The sequence below is a fragment of the Numenius arquata genome, chromosome 11 (assembly GCF_964106895.1).
Source record: "Numenius arquata chromosome 11, bNumArq3.hap1.1, whole genome shotgun sequence".
Taxonomy (NCBI): domain Eukaryota; kingdom Metazoa; phylum Chordata; class Aves; order Charadriiformes; family Scolopacidae; genus Numenius; species Numenius arquata.
This window is the reverse complement of record NC_133586.1, coordinates 41,450,843-41,465,752: the sequence shown is the minus strand read 5'-3', so window position 1 is coordinate 41,465,752 and position 14,910 is coordinate 41,450,843. Positions and strand designations below refer to the sequence as shown.

Below are 14,910 nucleotides of genomic sequence, written 5' to 3'. Positions count from 1 at the left end.
ACTGACTACAAGAGATTGTCTGTATCAAAGGTAAATGACTATCCCCTGGTATTCACTATGAAAAGTTCAGGTTCAAGAATGAAAAGGAGACCTCTCAACTCTAAACTCCTTTCTTCTAAATATATTCAATATGCTCCAAGTTACTCTATGTAAGATGTCACACACAAATGTATTTCCTGAAAATCACAGCTCAGTAAAATTAGCCTTGGCAGTTCAGACTGAATTACAAAAGTCATCTTACATAACAATAAATAATTTCTAAATTCCTCCGACATACCCAGGGTTTAAGAACTATATAGAAAATCTGGACTTAATACAATCATCACAGCAGACAACAAGATGAAGAAAAATAAAAGTCACCAGCCATTTATGCAGAGAGAAAGCATACTGACAGCCAGGTGCAACCCAGTTACTGGAGTGTTGAAGCTTCAGATTCAGAAATTTAATATCAGATGATTTTGGTAGGGGAGGAACAAATGCATTAATATTGCTGCGTTTTCCCCTCTTTTGTTACAGATTCCTCCCAGGGTTATTTATATATAAGGGATTTAACTCTGCTCACCACCCTTACCAACTCCTGCCTTTCACTTCCCTTAAAAACATGCTCATTAATAGGGATTTTTCACCTTGACAGAAATGCACTCCTGATGGAGGATGGGCTGCTTATTTGTAAGGAAACACTGAAATCCCAGAAGAAGAATGACCTTAAAGGAACTGAGATATGCTCAATTCCAACTTGTTCCAGATTTTGCACTTATCTCTCTACCTGGCTAAGACATCGCATTTTGTTCAGCTTAAAACTTATCTACATGAAAATGCTTCTGAAATGATGACAGTGGCGAGGCAGCTGCTGGGCTGCTTTGTTATGAGAACCTTTTCCATTGCTCTCCCCTTCCTACCCAGCTCATAAATGTACCTGTTTTCTCCCATTAATGATTATAAAGGGTTTCCATGATATTTTATATTTTCACCATCACGGCTGTTGCTCACCAAAACTGGAATCCTGCTCTAGTATTAGGGCTGTTATGTGCAATCAAACTGGAAACAGGAAGCTGTAAGTGCCACAGTTGCAATGTTGTTCATCCGTAACTGAGCAGGACTAGAAATGACTTCCCAAGGAGCTGTAAAGGGTAATAAACATTGCACTGGTGGTGTGCAAACTGGCATTGCCAAAAGTCTCACTTGCAGTTGCATCAAGCGAAGCAAAAACATCCCAGCTATACTCTCTGGGAGATTCAAATATTTCCAGGGTTGCTTCTGCTTTGCCACCTCCAAATGCCAAAAGTTTCCTCCAAGTGACTTTTTTTAAGGGAACAAAACCCTTTAGGCATTAATTAAAACATTAAATTTTCTTACATTGATGCATTATCTCTGATTTGTTGTGTTGAAAGAACCTTTTCTCCCTCCACTCTTTCAAAAGAGAGACACAGTCTTGTTCCTCTGGGAAAGTAAAGAGAACATTTTCCTGCAGAAAGTATTTTGTCAACTTTTAAAGAGGTTTTCTTTTTCGACCAAAGTTAGCTGGGAGATTTTAACAAAAATATCACTCAATCATCCATAAAGTAGGTTAAATGACCTTGTAGGCAGTGGCCAGGATCCAATTTTATGCCACTGCTCAGTGGCTAGTGCTGTTGCTAGAGTTACAACTTTCACGAATAATGGTCTTACTTTTTCCAGGTGCAGATGTGGGCTGTAGATGGCTGAGTTACACCCTTCACTATGAATCAGAGCATCTACTACTCTGTTTTACTGGGAATAGACATAGACAGATGTTAACATACCTTCACATTCACAGATACAAATATATTTTTTTCAAGATAGCTCCAGGCATCACAGCTTTGGCATCGGTTCTAAACCACTCTGAAAAGCTTTGGAGATTTTTCTTCTCATGCAACATTTCAGAACCATTTTGCTTGGGCAACATGCCAGACAGAAAATTATTTAATCACAGAACAGACATAGAAAGAGCACTTGCAATAACAGCTCTCAAAATACAGAGGATATTTCTTAATTTATAAATATTTAAAGAGAACAATAGCAGAGTCACAAATTTGGGTTTTTTTTAAGGCCAGGAGGGTTCTCAACATCCATTTGTCACAGTCTCTGCTACACATCCATGCAAAACATATCTGCAATTAATTAATTTAGTTCTCGAGACAAACCCAATGTGGCATCTATTACTAGTGGATTTGTCTCTAAAAAAGAACAGCATGGGGAATGAGCCTTCATGTACAGAGTGAGTCTCACTCAGTGAGCCAAATACAAATTTCACTACAAGGATTAAATACATTCTCCTTCTCCCAGGCTGTTTCCGTGATCACTTTTAATTTCCTCTCTTATTTTAATACCAGATTTGTTCCAACAGGAACTTAAAATTTTAATAATAGGGAATTGGTTTTCCTGGTTTACTGGGATTTGATTCTTTCCTGTATTATCAGTTGGGTAATTGGTTGTACCTGCTTATGTGTTTGCTTTGCACGAGTGAAAATTGCAAAAAGAATCATAGCTTTTAAATGCACATGTTTTTGAGACAGTAGAGAAAAGTAACTTTTAGGTGAGAGGGGAAAAAAAAAGAAGAAATTTTCCTTTTCTTTAAGGATAAAGAACACTAAACCACATGCCTAGCCCCAGCTCTAAGAAAAAATAATGTTCTCAATAAAGACTGACCTGGAAAAGTTCATATCCAAAAATCTTGAAAAAAGATTATCGATTACTAACCTATCTTTAGAAACAGGAGTTTTCATGATTTCTACAGAATTGCACAACTCTTGGCTGTGCACTAGCAGTGTAAATGTATTTAACAGTGTATACATTTTTGTTCTTTCTCAGGTATCATGCATATTTAGATAAAAAAAAATAATCAAAAAGTGAGTCATCCTCTTGACTTTGAGTACCAAGGTGACTTCAAAGGCAGCAGGGATCTCCCTTAGAAAAGCCAAAGGTACTGAAGTAGCATAGAGCCAACAGAAGAAACAGAGAACAAGCTAATTAGAACATAAATTGCAACACAAAAAGGGTCTGAAAGGGATCTTCTGGCCCAGCCACATCAAAGCCCACTGTCGCCAGGCATTAATTTGGGATAAAGCTGAATAACCCAGTGGCCTGCGTTCTCAATTAGAAAGTTACCAATGAGAATCAGAAAAGGTAGCAGAGGAAAAGGATGCAATGGGAAGAGGTGGTTTTCACTCCCAAGCAGCTGCTTTTTGGTTGTCAGAAAACACACAGGAGGAGAAATAGCAGTTGCTTCACTTCTCTATACAGAACCTGGTGCAAGAAATAATCACTTCAGAATAGCAACCATTCATATACTCGAAACTATATATAATGGTGATGCTTAATTTTCAAAAGAGCAATTAGGTAAGACTTATGATACTCGTGCAGGAGAAAATATAAACAGTAGTAAAACGGAGTGAATGCACTCTGCCTACCAGGCCAGATTTCTGAAGTTCCCTTCTGTCTTCCTAAAACCCAGCAAAGTGTAACAGCAGAAAAAAAGGAAGTTGCACAAATAAAAAGACATCTATCTACAAAACACGTCCTGTCTGGAAGAAATAAGTAGAAAAGAACAGAAATTCTGGAAAAATAAATGAAAACCTAAAGTAAGGCCAGATAAAAAACACTAAAGCCTCAAAGAATACCTTGCTGAAATAATAAATATGACTCAAAAAGGTGTTCCCAAACATATCAGAAGCGAGATATCTGGCAGAGTGTATGTTGAGGTGAGAGACTATGAAGGGATAAAAGAATCACTCAAGGAAGAATGGGTCTGAACGGAAAAATTAAGTGATTGATTTACAAGAGTGTTCATGAGGCTAATTAGGGAGGTTCCCACTGCAATCTCTTTTTTTAATAGGAGATGAGTTTCAGGTGTTATCTCCAATCCATCAGCCCTGAGAGCAAACAAGTCTGAGTTTGTTCAGTTTGGGAAGGAAGCAGTTTCCAAGTACAGTCTTACCAGTTTACAGCCTGATGGTTTTCAAGAATTTTTCTCTTTTCAAGTTCACTGCTGTCATCCATTCTCACAAAATATTTCCCCTGCCTGATATTTTGCTTCCCAATGTTTTCTGCCCTTTCTTATTTTTTTATCATTCATCTCCAAAAGCAATAGTCTAATAATGATTTCTTTAACTCCATGGAGCGTGTATTTTTTATGCCAAAATATTTCCCCGGTAAAGACCATGGAGTTCATCTTTTGCAGTCGTCTCATCTTTCCAAGTTTTCTTAGGTCTTCATATAATTTTTATATCTTATGTTCGTTATATTTATTACCATCTCTTCTTATTTTTTTACCAATTTAAAAAACAAAAAAACCCAAAATATTTATTTTGGGCTTGAGTGGTTAGACTTCTTTCATTAAATAAAATTTCACCAAATTTAGCAATCAACGTGGGGAAAGTTTACAATCTCTGATGTATTTATCCTCAGTAATGCCTATGATTTGCAGATGAGAAATGAAGAGATTAGGAGGTTTTCTTGAATGCTACAGAGCCACAAACCCTAAAAAGCTGCAATTTCTTAGCAAGATATAACCAGACATACCAGCGCTCATTACTTTGCAACAGCAGTACAGTGTCATCCTCAAAGTGGTAGATCTGGTCTCCATTTCTCATTTTCAGAGATAAATCCAGAAATACTGAGAAAATTTACAAGGTCGTTTCTCTTAAAAAAGTGTAGGCCAAGTACATCCTGTGAAGTTAACAATTTATGTTTAGGTAGAAAAAAGGTGGGGCTGACTTACTGGAGCAAGAGCTGTGCTGCAGGAATGCAGGTCATCCTTAACAGATAGAAGTCATTGAGTCTCCAGGGCTCTTTTGCCACTCTTTCAGCACCGTGAGAATTTAGGGAATTGAGCCTCAGCTGTTTTACATTACTGCAGCCCCAGTGAAACAACAAGCAGCTCCTAGCAGGCATATCTCTGTAGGCATCTACACACTTGACTTGCTGCCACACAAGCCATCACTCCCCACAAATAGCATCGCAGCCAGTTGCAGTCCATCTGCCAGCTGATCCTGGACATGATGCTCACCTGCACATAAGAGCAGGCCCACAGCTAGAGTCTGCTTTTGGTTCCCAACATTTTTTAGAGAAAGGACAACAGTTAAAAAAAAGTGACAGCAAGAGGCATATAATTTAGAAACAAAATATGTTATGCTGTAGTAAATGAACTGACAATGTTAGTAGGATTGATAAAGACCATGCACCATATGTCTTCCAGATGTTGGTTTTGATCATGCCTTCAGTAACATTTTAATCAACAGGAGGTGAGATCTTTTTTACCACTTACAGTTGGTGAGATCTTTCCATAGTCTCCTTTGTGATTCTATAATTTAATTTGTCTGGATTGCTAAATGGAATGAATTAGCTGATTGTCTTCATCACAAGGACATTTCCTGACATACACAAGCACGTAGTCTAATTTGAGAGCGTGCAAAGCTGTGAAACAGATCTGGGTATAGAGTGGGGTCTCAGCAGAAACAGGAGTGCACAGTCACATCTTTTAAAAAAAAGTAAACAGAGCTATTGATCTGTGTTTCACTCACTGTTTCCAGGAGAGGGATAGTAATAATGAGCCTAGTACTGCTGTTAAAGCCAGTCGCAAGGGCATTTCCCGCAGACTGTTTGCTAGAAATGTAATCTCCTAAGGAGTTCGATGGACATATGAAAATGATTCTGTTGACTCTGCTTTTAATATTCCAGTCTTAGAAATCAGACATCTGGCTGTGGACAGCTGGTAACTGTGAAGACATCTGCATATGGTTTCACACCAAGGTGACACAGGGAAGATTGATTTCTCTGGACCAAAGAGGTGAGCAATTCTCATCAGCCTGGCTCATGGGTGATGACTTGTTCATATGGACAAATCCTGGTGACATCAAGCTTTCTTGCATGAGCAAAAAAATACCCAGAACAGACTGGTAGATAAGAGAAGGATTATTTGCTTTATGATTCAGACCCAAGGTCTGCCAACTTTGAAAGAAATGGGAATGTACACAGATTTTTTTCAATTTGAGTAAAACCGCAGCATGGTCCAGTAGCCTCAGATGTGTAACATCTCCTTTTAAAGTCAGCTGTGTTTAACACTCAGCTCTACTTGGAAGCTGTAAAATATCTTAACACAGTATAAAACATAGATAAACTGATTGGGAGGTATTAAGCTATAATTTGCCTAGAATCCAAGATGGCATTTCATTAGTGAGCATGCTTCTGCAGACTGTAAGCACAACTGGGTGGGAAACTGAGGGTTTCATTTCAATTAAAAATCAAAAGTAAAATTAAAACAGAAATATAGGACAAATTTAATGTGATTTGTAGTTTTCCCTGAAGGGTGGAAAACAGCCATTAGTCCACTGATTAAAAGATGAAACTGTTTTGAGGGAGAAAACAAATAACTCCAGCCTAGCAGAGCTGGGATCCCCCTAATCCCCAAAGTGGGGAAGGTTCCCTGCTCTTCCTCTCTCTTTCCAAGGACAATACAGATCAAAGGTGTAACCCAGTGGACTAAATCAGGCCTCTGATATGTATTTCACTTGCTCCAGTGGATGTCCATTTTTAAATTTTTATTTTTTAACACAAAATGAAAACTGGAAAGAATGAGAAAGTCATGAATTGGTTCTTAATTTTGAGCTTTCAAATGGGATATACAAAAATAGCAAAACACTGAATTAAGGTTGTTTTTTCAACTTTTACTGCCTCCACTATGGAAGGATATTATTGCATAAAAACCTACAGACATGCACAGTGACTCTGACATTTACTTCTTTCTTTTCTGAAATTTCAAGAATCCACCTCTGAAGGATTTTCTACCCACCCTGTTTCTAGGTTAATTGCCAGGACGTCTAATGCAAGCACATTGCCATTATTTTCAGTATAAACAACCAGTTCAATATTTTTCGTCTTATTTTGGTGAAGGGAGATTATTTATTTCTAGACTTGTGGACTACATCTTTCAAAGCAATTTGTTTTCTCCCATTAATAAGAAGACATTTTTGCAAGATTTTGGCACTGGAGAATTTAAGGGAAAAAACAAAATTACTTCTATGTAAATGTAACATTATTCCACATTTTTTAAAACCTTCTCTTCAATAAACATTGGAAAAGCTGATATTTATTTGAAATAACGGCACAGGAACAGTGATCCAAACTATACATTTGTTCTAAATACTAGGACAGATCCTCATCTTCTATGGTGTCATCTAAGCTTCAGTGAAAAAGCACTGATTTACCCCAGTAGAGTACCTGCTCAAATAAAACTATCGACATTGATCAGTTTTGACACCTTCTCTCTTTCTTCCAGCTCCAGCCCTTCACTTTTATTATTCTTTTCAGCTTGTGGGAAGCCACATAGTAGCTGACTGTCTTGACCTTGCTTTTGAGCCAAAATCAACACATCAAGAAAGGATTTCAATAGGGCAGTATATCCGCTCCAGACTGATAGCCAGAACATCTACTCTTGCTATTAAAGACCTATTGATTGGCCAACAGAAAAGCTGCTAAAGGCCAGCAGCATGATCTAGCATATGTTCAGACTCCCATTTTCACCTTCGCAACATTCCCACACCTGCTTTGTGATGTGTGATGCTTATGCAAAGACATTTCAGAAGAACTGCATTGTATGACTGAATCTTAACCATTTAGGGTGAGAATAATCTACTCAGCTTCTGCCACTGTAAAAAAGAATTGATAAAATTATTTTCGCCTAGTAGTCTTCACTCTCCCAAACTGTGGCCAACCACAGCTAATGCAACTTTTCTTCTTTAAAGTGGTTCAAATGGCTGTTTTGTTTCACTTTTCATATCTGTACAAAGACGTAACTCACCTAAAAAATTTCATGTTGTCTAAAAACATAGTGTATGTACTGGCTCCTCAGTCTGATGTGCTGAATGGTGCTGTTGCATAAGAGATTTAGGGCAGCAAGCAGCAGGTGAGAGGTACTGCATTTATATTTTAATTAGTTCATGCTAGGAGTTTCTTCGGAGGTAGGTTATCTAACCCTTAATTACTGTTTGTCCACCTACATTATTAAAATGTTACTTGAGTCCTTCCATTTCAAGGACTTTTTGTACCTCCTGAGAACCGTATTGCTAAAATTGCATATAAATAACTACTCTGAAATAATCCCAAGTGATAATTTTATAAATCTGTTGAGCACCAATTGTAATTACAGAACTTTAGCAATAAAAATTAAAAAGTCTAGTAAAGTATTATTTTAAGTCACAAAAAAGTGTCCTCTGGAGTTTGTCTGATTCCATAAATTTTCATCATTTGTGGGCTTCTTAAATACATTTTCAACAATCACATCCATCTCTAGAAACAAATTCTCAAAATGTCACATTCTGTGAAAAAAGCCTACTGTTTTATTAATACCCTATTCCACATCACACTGATTATGTTAATAAGAATAAATATTTTTGCATAAATACATACATCAGATTCTTTTCTACAGAGAGAATACATTATAATCTTGAGATGTTTCTTACTTCTGGAAGCATTAATACTCTAAAGGAATATGACAACTTTGAATTTGGGCGCTTCTGAGGTTCTTCCCTAACATACATAGATGTGTGTTGCACAAAACCTTCCAATAAGGCAATGAAATTGGAAAACCTTCCTGGAAATATAGTAATTTGGCAAAGGGCTTCTAATGATTTTCCTGTATTGATTTACTCGCATGCATTTGCCAATGCTGGGGAGATATAACCACCATGAGAGTATTTAACATTTGATTGCTTGTTTGCTCCTGGAGGATTCATGTACCTGCCAGTGCCAGTCTAGACCATGCTGGAAGCTCTGTGAAAAAAAGGAGGGATTCTGGTAGGAATAGGTTTGCTTTTCTGCAGCAAGACACTTATCAGAACCGACAGGCATGCAATACTGAGGCGGCTCATGCTCCAAACAACATACATTTTTCTACAGAAAAGAAGCTGGAACATTAATGAGATATTAATGTTGTTAACTGTGGGTGTGGCCCTGCAGTGCTTTCACACTGGAGTAATATCACTCCAGCAGCTAGATTCACTGAACCCAACGAGGTGGCTTTACTAGGACTGAACGCCATGCAAGTAAAAACTCCCATTTAAATTGTCATGTCCTTCCAATTCTGATTTGCATGGGTAAAATGAGTTTGCAAGTTTTTGCCCTAATTTTATTGCCAAAAGAGCTCAGCGGTTTGGGTATTTTTTCCTGTTAGAGATTTACTACAGGGTTTCAAAGGCAACAGCGTGAGAACGTGCTTTCTTGTCACTTTTAAATTAGAGAGAGTAAAGCTACAAATCCTGAAATGGATGCTTTAACACTTGAATAGTTTTCTAAATTAAAAATAGTGGATAACTGGCAGGCATCCTACCCCAGTTCATTCACAAAATAGATTTTATTACCCCAGTGTCACTATAGCTGCGCAATAGTCATAAGTCAGAAAACAGTCTTATGTTGATGACTGAGCCACTGAAAATTAGTTTTTTCATGACCAATTTATTTTAGAAACTGAGACAATGCTATTTATGTCATGTAAATGACTTAGGAAAATAATGCAAATGACATTGGACGTTTACAAACTCATTATGATAATGGGAGTCTTGAATAACTTGTAAGAGAGTTCTGCAAGTTCCACTGTTGTTTGGCATGATGATAAACTTAATAGCAATCTCTTGATCATTCCCCCCTCCTTTTTCATTAAATTAATCATATACAGATGCAGTACTAAACCATTAGGATGCAAAGGAATTTCAGTTATTTTACAGAGAACCAAAACTGCTTAATTTATACCTTTTATCATTGTAACAGGACTAAATGTGCTGGATTCTTAATCCATTAAACCAACCTCTAGAGCTCTGCCTCTAAAATAGATTGCTCAATTAAAAAGACTTACCTTTCTTACAAAAAATGAGTCTCCATTTTGGTAATAATCTAGTATTTATTCCTGCTGCAAACTAGACATTCTAAGCAATCACGTTGTGCAACATAAAGACTCCAAGTAAGGATGGCTCTGCTATAATATGCAATATTCAGTTCCATATATTTATTAACTGGAGAATGCACAGTGATTTGAATCTATGGATAGTTAACACATCTGCCAGTTTCTGTAGCTTCTCTTTCCTCCCCCAACCCCTCAAATGGCAAACCAAAACTTGATCAAACATGTAAAACATACAGTAATCTGAATGTATTCAGCCCAAGGAGAAAGGCACGGTGGTAAATTACCTTAAATTCAGTTTCAATGTTGGCTAGTCTGGCCAATTCATTGCTTAGCTCTAAAGCAGTAAGGACAGGGTCTTCACTGGAAAGAGACAAATAAGCCGCACTGGCTAATCCTTTGTAGGCATTCATTCTCGATCGAGAGTGACTAAAGGAATCTTTCCTCTGCTTCTCAATACATTCATTGCACTTGCAAAAATAGTCATGTGGCCTTTCAATCCGCGCGCCTTTTAGAAGTAAGATGTGAACAATTTCATACTCCTGGCAGTGGGCAGCAAGTATGATAGGGGTAATGTCATGGGAGAAACGAGTTCCATCTTCATCGTAAGCATAAAAATCATCATCTCTCAGTTCCTGCTCAAGGGGACTGAGTGTGAGACGTTGTCCTTGTGCAAAGGCTGGATGGTTCAATATTGCTTCTACAATGCGCACGTATCCTTTACTGATCGCTAACAAAAGTGCATCTCCAACTCGAGCAAGATTCTCCTTTTTGAGGAGAAGCTCTGTCACTTCCAGGTGCTCATTCCCCACAGCTAACTGTAGCGCATTTTGTCCCATATAATCGACGCAATTAAAGTTCAAGGTTTTGGATTCCTCCAGCATTTTTCGCACAACAGGAATGTTGCCATATTCTGCAGAATCGAGAAAGCGTTCCTCTTCTGCAGTCAGGCTGGTGCCTTTCTCATTGAACATGTAGGCTGGGCCCCGGATGGCCTGCCTCCGGCCCTTCTCCCGAAGGGTTGTGTGCCTTCGATGCATGTTTTTACAATTGCTGTTTCTCAACCTGCAGAAAACCAGAAAGGAACATTGGTTATATTCTTGGAGATTCATAATCTCACATAACCTGAAATAAGGTTAGAAATATCTCATTATGATCAGGTCTTGCCAACTTTTTAGCCAGTTGTTTAAAATCATTTGGGATACATGTGGAATAAAGAAAATTATTTTTCTGAACAACAGACAGATTCTCTTCTGACTTGTACATCCTTCTGGATTTCAACAAGGATACACAGCATATTCTTAACTTGAGAAATAGCAAAAAAACCCTACAGTATTAGCACATTGTTTTCCATTTTTATTGTTTAGATGTTCAGTACACAGTATTTAGAGGTGATATCCACAGCTTAATCATTCTCCTAATTACTCTTGAGTTTTATCCTTGAGGGCGCAAGGCAAGGTAAAGAAAGTTAACAGGACTCCCCACATCAATAGACCTTGGATCAGGCCAATAAACTATTTTCCATAAAGTTAAAAAGCATGCTTCTAATTTTAAACACAGAGTAACAAGGATAAATATATTGCATATTCTGTTGTATGAAAATAACTGAAAACCTATATCTATCTGTCTTTTTGAAACATTCACACTTTGCATTCCGTGGCATCTCAATGTTATTTTTCTTTTTTCATTTTATTGCAGTAGCATTTCAACAAAATCAGAGTCCCTCTTTTATAGTCTAAGCACGTGGAGTTAATTGCCATCCTGAGCCCACAGAATGTGCAGCCTGAGGAAAAAGGTATAAATAACACCTCTTTCACAAAAAGCATTGGCACTCAGTCCAATAGCAAGTCCTAAATCACTTGGGTAAAATTTTCAGGAGCCTCTAAGTTGCAGTGGGCAGATGTAACAAATAAGCAGGTGTTAACGCGCAGTGGGTGGCAAAGGTTCATCTTTCCATGCTCCATCTGTTCTCCAAGTCAGTTTTGACCTTCAGTCAATGAAAAGTTCATGTGTTGCTCTGAAAAAATACTACTGGAGTTTGAGAGAGTTGTTGTGAATGACGAGACGGAAAGGTGCCAGGAGACAAAGTGGAGCAGAAACAGTGCCTTCAATAATATGTTTTTGAGAGAGGAAAAGCATAAGGCAATCAAGCAAAAAAGTGGGAAAAAATGAGGGTATCAGAAACACCCAAAATACCTTAAGTACCAGGATACAGAAATTCTCAAGGTAGCTGTTCTTAGGGAACTTACATATACATATGTTATCTATTATTTTAATTCAACACTTTCCTACTCATCTAGAACAGAAAGCTAGTATTGCAGAGTTTCAAACAAATTTTACACCAAAATTTTAGCAGCTACATTAAAATTTAAATAAATCCTAAGAAAGCAATTTTGTGACTATACAAAGTTGAAAGTGAGGTTCATAATTACGAACCTCTCCCCCTCAGCTTCAATGCATCCGTACAACAACTTCATAAAAACTAGAAGAAATTGAACATATCATCCCATGCTCCCTGAGAGATAAAGTGTTATATGAATCTTAAAACTAATCCCTTCCAGTGTGGTTGAAAGTTGAAGAAGTACACAGAGATGAGGGACATAATAATAATGAGGGAGGTAAGGTTAAGTAAATTAATTCCCAAGATTGCATTACTTTTTCTTCAAGAGAAAACCATAACAGCTAAAAAAAAATATACTGTCAACATATCTAACACTAACAGGGACACAGAAGTCTCTAAAGCAAGGGGTAAAATTGGGGCCCCTTTGAAGTCAATAGTACAAGTTCTATTGATTTCAGTGGAGTCCAAGTTTTGCAAACACATATGCACATGCATCCAGACACACACACAATGTCCCCAGCAATTAGCTTTCATCTCAGAAACAGTCCCAGTGAGGCCAAGAGGACTAACATGTGCTCAAAATGAAGTATTTAACTATATCCAAAAATGCTTATGTAAACTGGAGTCCACGTCCTTAGCTATTTAGGACAGAATTTAAGTTTTACACCTGCACTGAAGTCTTGCTGAGTTCAAGTAAGGACTATACATAAAAATAAACACTTCTGAACTCTGACTTTGTTAAATGGGGACTTATAGTGCCAGAAAGCCCTTCACACATTTGCAGTCTTGGGATTTCCTGGATGTTAAACTAAACCTCTTATAATGTTAAGCAACTCGAAAAGATGAGCTGATGATGGTTTAAGGAATTGTTGCTGGGATCAAGTGGAAACTGATCCACCTCCAGTAGCTGCTCACTGATGACCCATGAGTGAGGCAGGATTGCACATGGCTAAATATTTTAGGGCAGGTAATTGTAGTAGTTCAGCTACTTGAAGCTTCTTCAATCTGGAGGAATTCCACCGGGCACTTCTGATGTTCAGAAACCGCATATTTTTATGTTCTAAAAACATTGTATGGTAAGATATTTGGCAGCCTTATATTTGTTGTTATATTTAATGGTCGGTACTGGAAGCAGCTCAGAAATATGGAACATTTCCAGCATTGAGGAATCTATTAGACATTTTCTTGATGTCTAAATATAATTCTTGATAACTTGTTCTTTTTGTCTTAGAAAGCTTTTCTCTCCTGACATGTTATTATTACCTCTAAATGAGAATCCACACAGGTGGGACAGATAACCTTACCATTATACCCAAAGTAAATATAAAACTACATAAAATATTACCATTGGCCCAGTTCTAGGATTTTTGCCCAGGAAAGGAGGTTAGTGTTTGGCCTAGAGCTAATTGCCACCAGTTTGTTGTATATGCGATAACATGCCAAAAAAAGGACCTTCATTTCACTTTCTTCAATTCAGAGAGAAAAGTGGTTTCATACACTGTTTCTAGCAACAGAAGTTGCATCAGAAACTGAGGAAACAGAAAAGCATACCAGCCCTCTGAAAAGATAATCACTATACATCATTTACCTTACAATAACTATTCTGCAGGGATGTTCCTACAGCACAGAGTTGATCACTGCCTGCAGGTAAGGGCAAGAGCACCATAATTCAGAGGGTTTCGCCTCAGATGAATTATGACCTCCAGTCTTTCTCATGAGCAGGGAAGATCAATATCTCAGCTATTGCGCCTTATCATCCTTATAGAGAACAGGAGATGAATAAAAAATTATACTTTTAACTTTGAATAATTTCATGAGAAATGCTCAGCTATGAACTCCTGTTCTGAAAAGAAAGTTATAATTATGTTTGACCTGAACATTGAATCGTGATAGAGAAGTGGTAGTATAAAGAGTAATATATGCAATACCTGAAGATCTTGGAGTCTGAATCCTACTGTAATGTCATGACTGTACTTGGCACCTTTTTCTATTCTGCTTTTCAGTTATGTGCAGGCAGTTTTAGAACTAATCATATTTACTGAGCGCGTGTAATGTGCTCTCTTAAAAAAAAGTAATTGTAACTTGATTGCATTTATCTTACCATTTTTGTTAAAGGTGCTTTGCATCGAAATGACTCTGTATTTGCATATTTTATTGAGACAGCTAGTGATCAAACTCATCAGGCACTGCAATTAAATATTGTGTTTTTCTAGGAAAGAATGCCAATGTATGCCATGTTGTTGGAGAGAAAATGTTCTGGGAAAAGAAAACCAAAAATTTCAGGCCCTAAGTGCTGCTTGCAGCAAAGCGCATTCAGCTTTACACAGCTGAGGAAGCCATAAGATGTCTGGACTCCTGTGGTGAGTGGAGAAGAATAGCAATTTCTGAAAGGTGATTTAGCTCTTAACAAATCATCCTCTGGGAGCTTCTCAGCTTCTAATTAAAGTGGCTTAGAGTAGGTCCTTGCAGCTTGCAGTGATGGTACTAGGCACTGAGACACTCAACATCTGAAAAGGGAACATGGAGTAACATGAAATTTGTTCTTAATGTGGTGTCACTGAAAACACTGTTGAAGCTGAAACTTTCTGGTTTTGCAACCACACTTTCTTAGCTAGTCTGAGTGCCAGACATGTAGGACAATGTAGACATAGGAAAGAAA

General features: G+C 37.7%; 1 protein-coding gene across 1 annotated transcript in view; it reads right to left on the bottom strand.

The window, feature by feature from the left end:
• TRPC7 (transient receptor potential cation channel subfamily C member 7) overlaps nt 1-14,910 on the bottom strand; it is a 181,778-nt gene that overhangs the window by 58,067 nt on the left and 108,801 nt on the right. Inside the window, exon 3 of the mRNA XM_074156134.1 lies at nt 10,198-10,975. Coding sequence (XP_074012235.1) covers nt 10,198-10,975 — 778 coding nt within the window. The remainder of the gene's footprint in view (nt 1-10,197; nt 10,976-14,910) is intronic.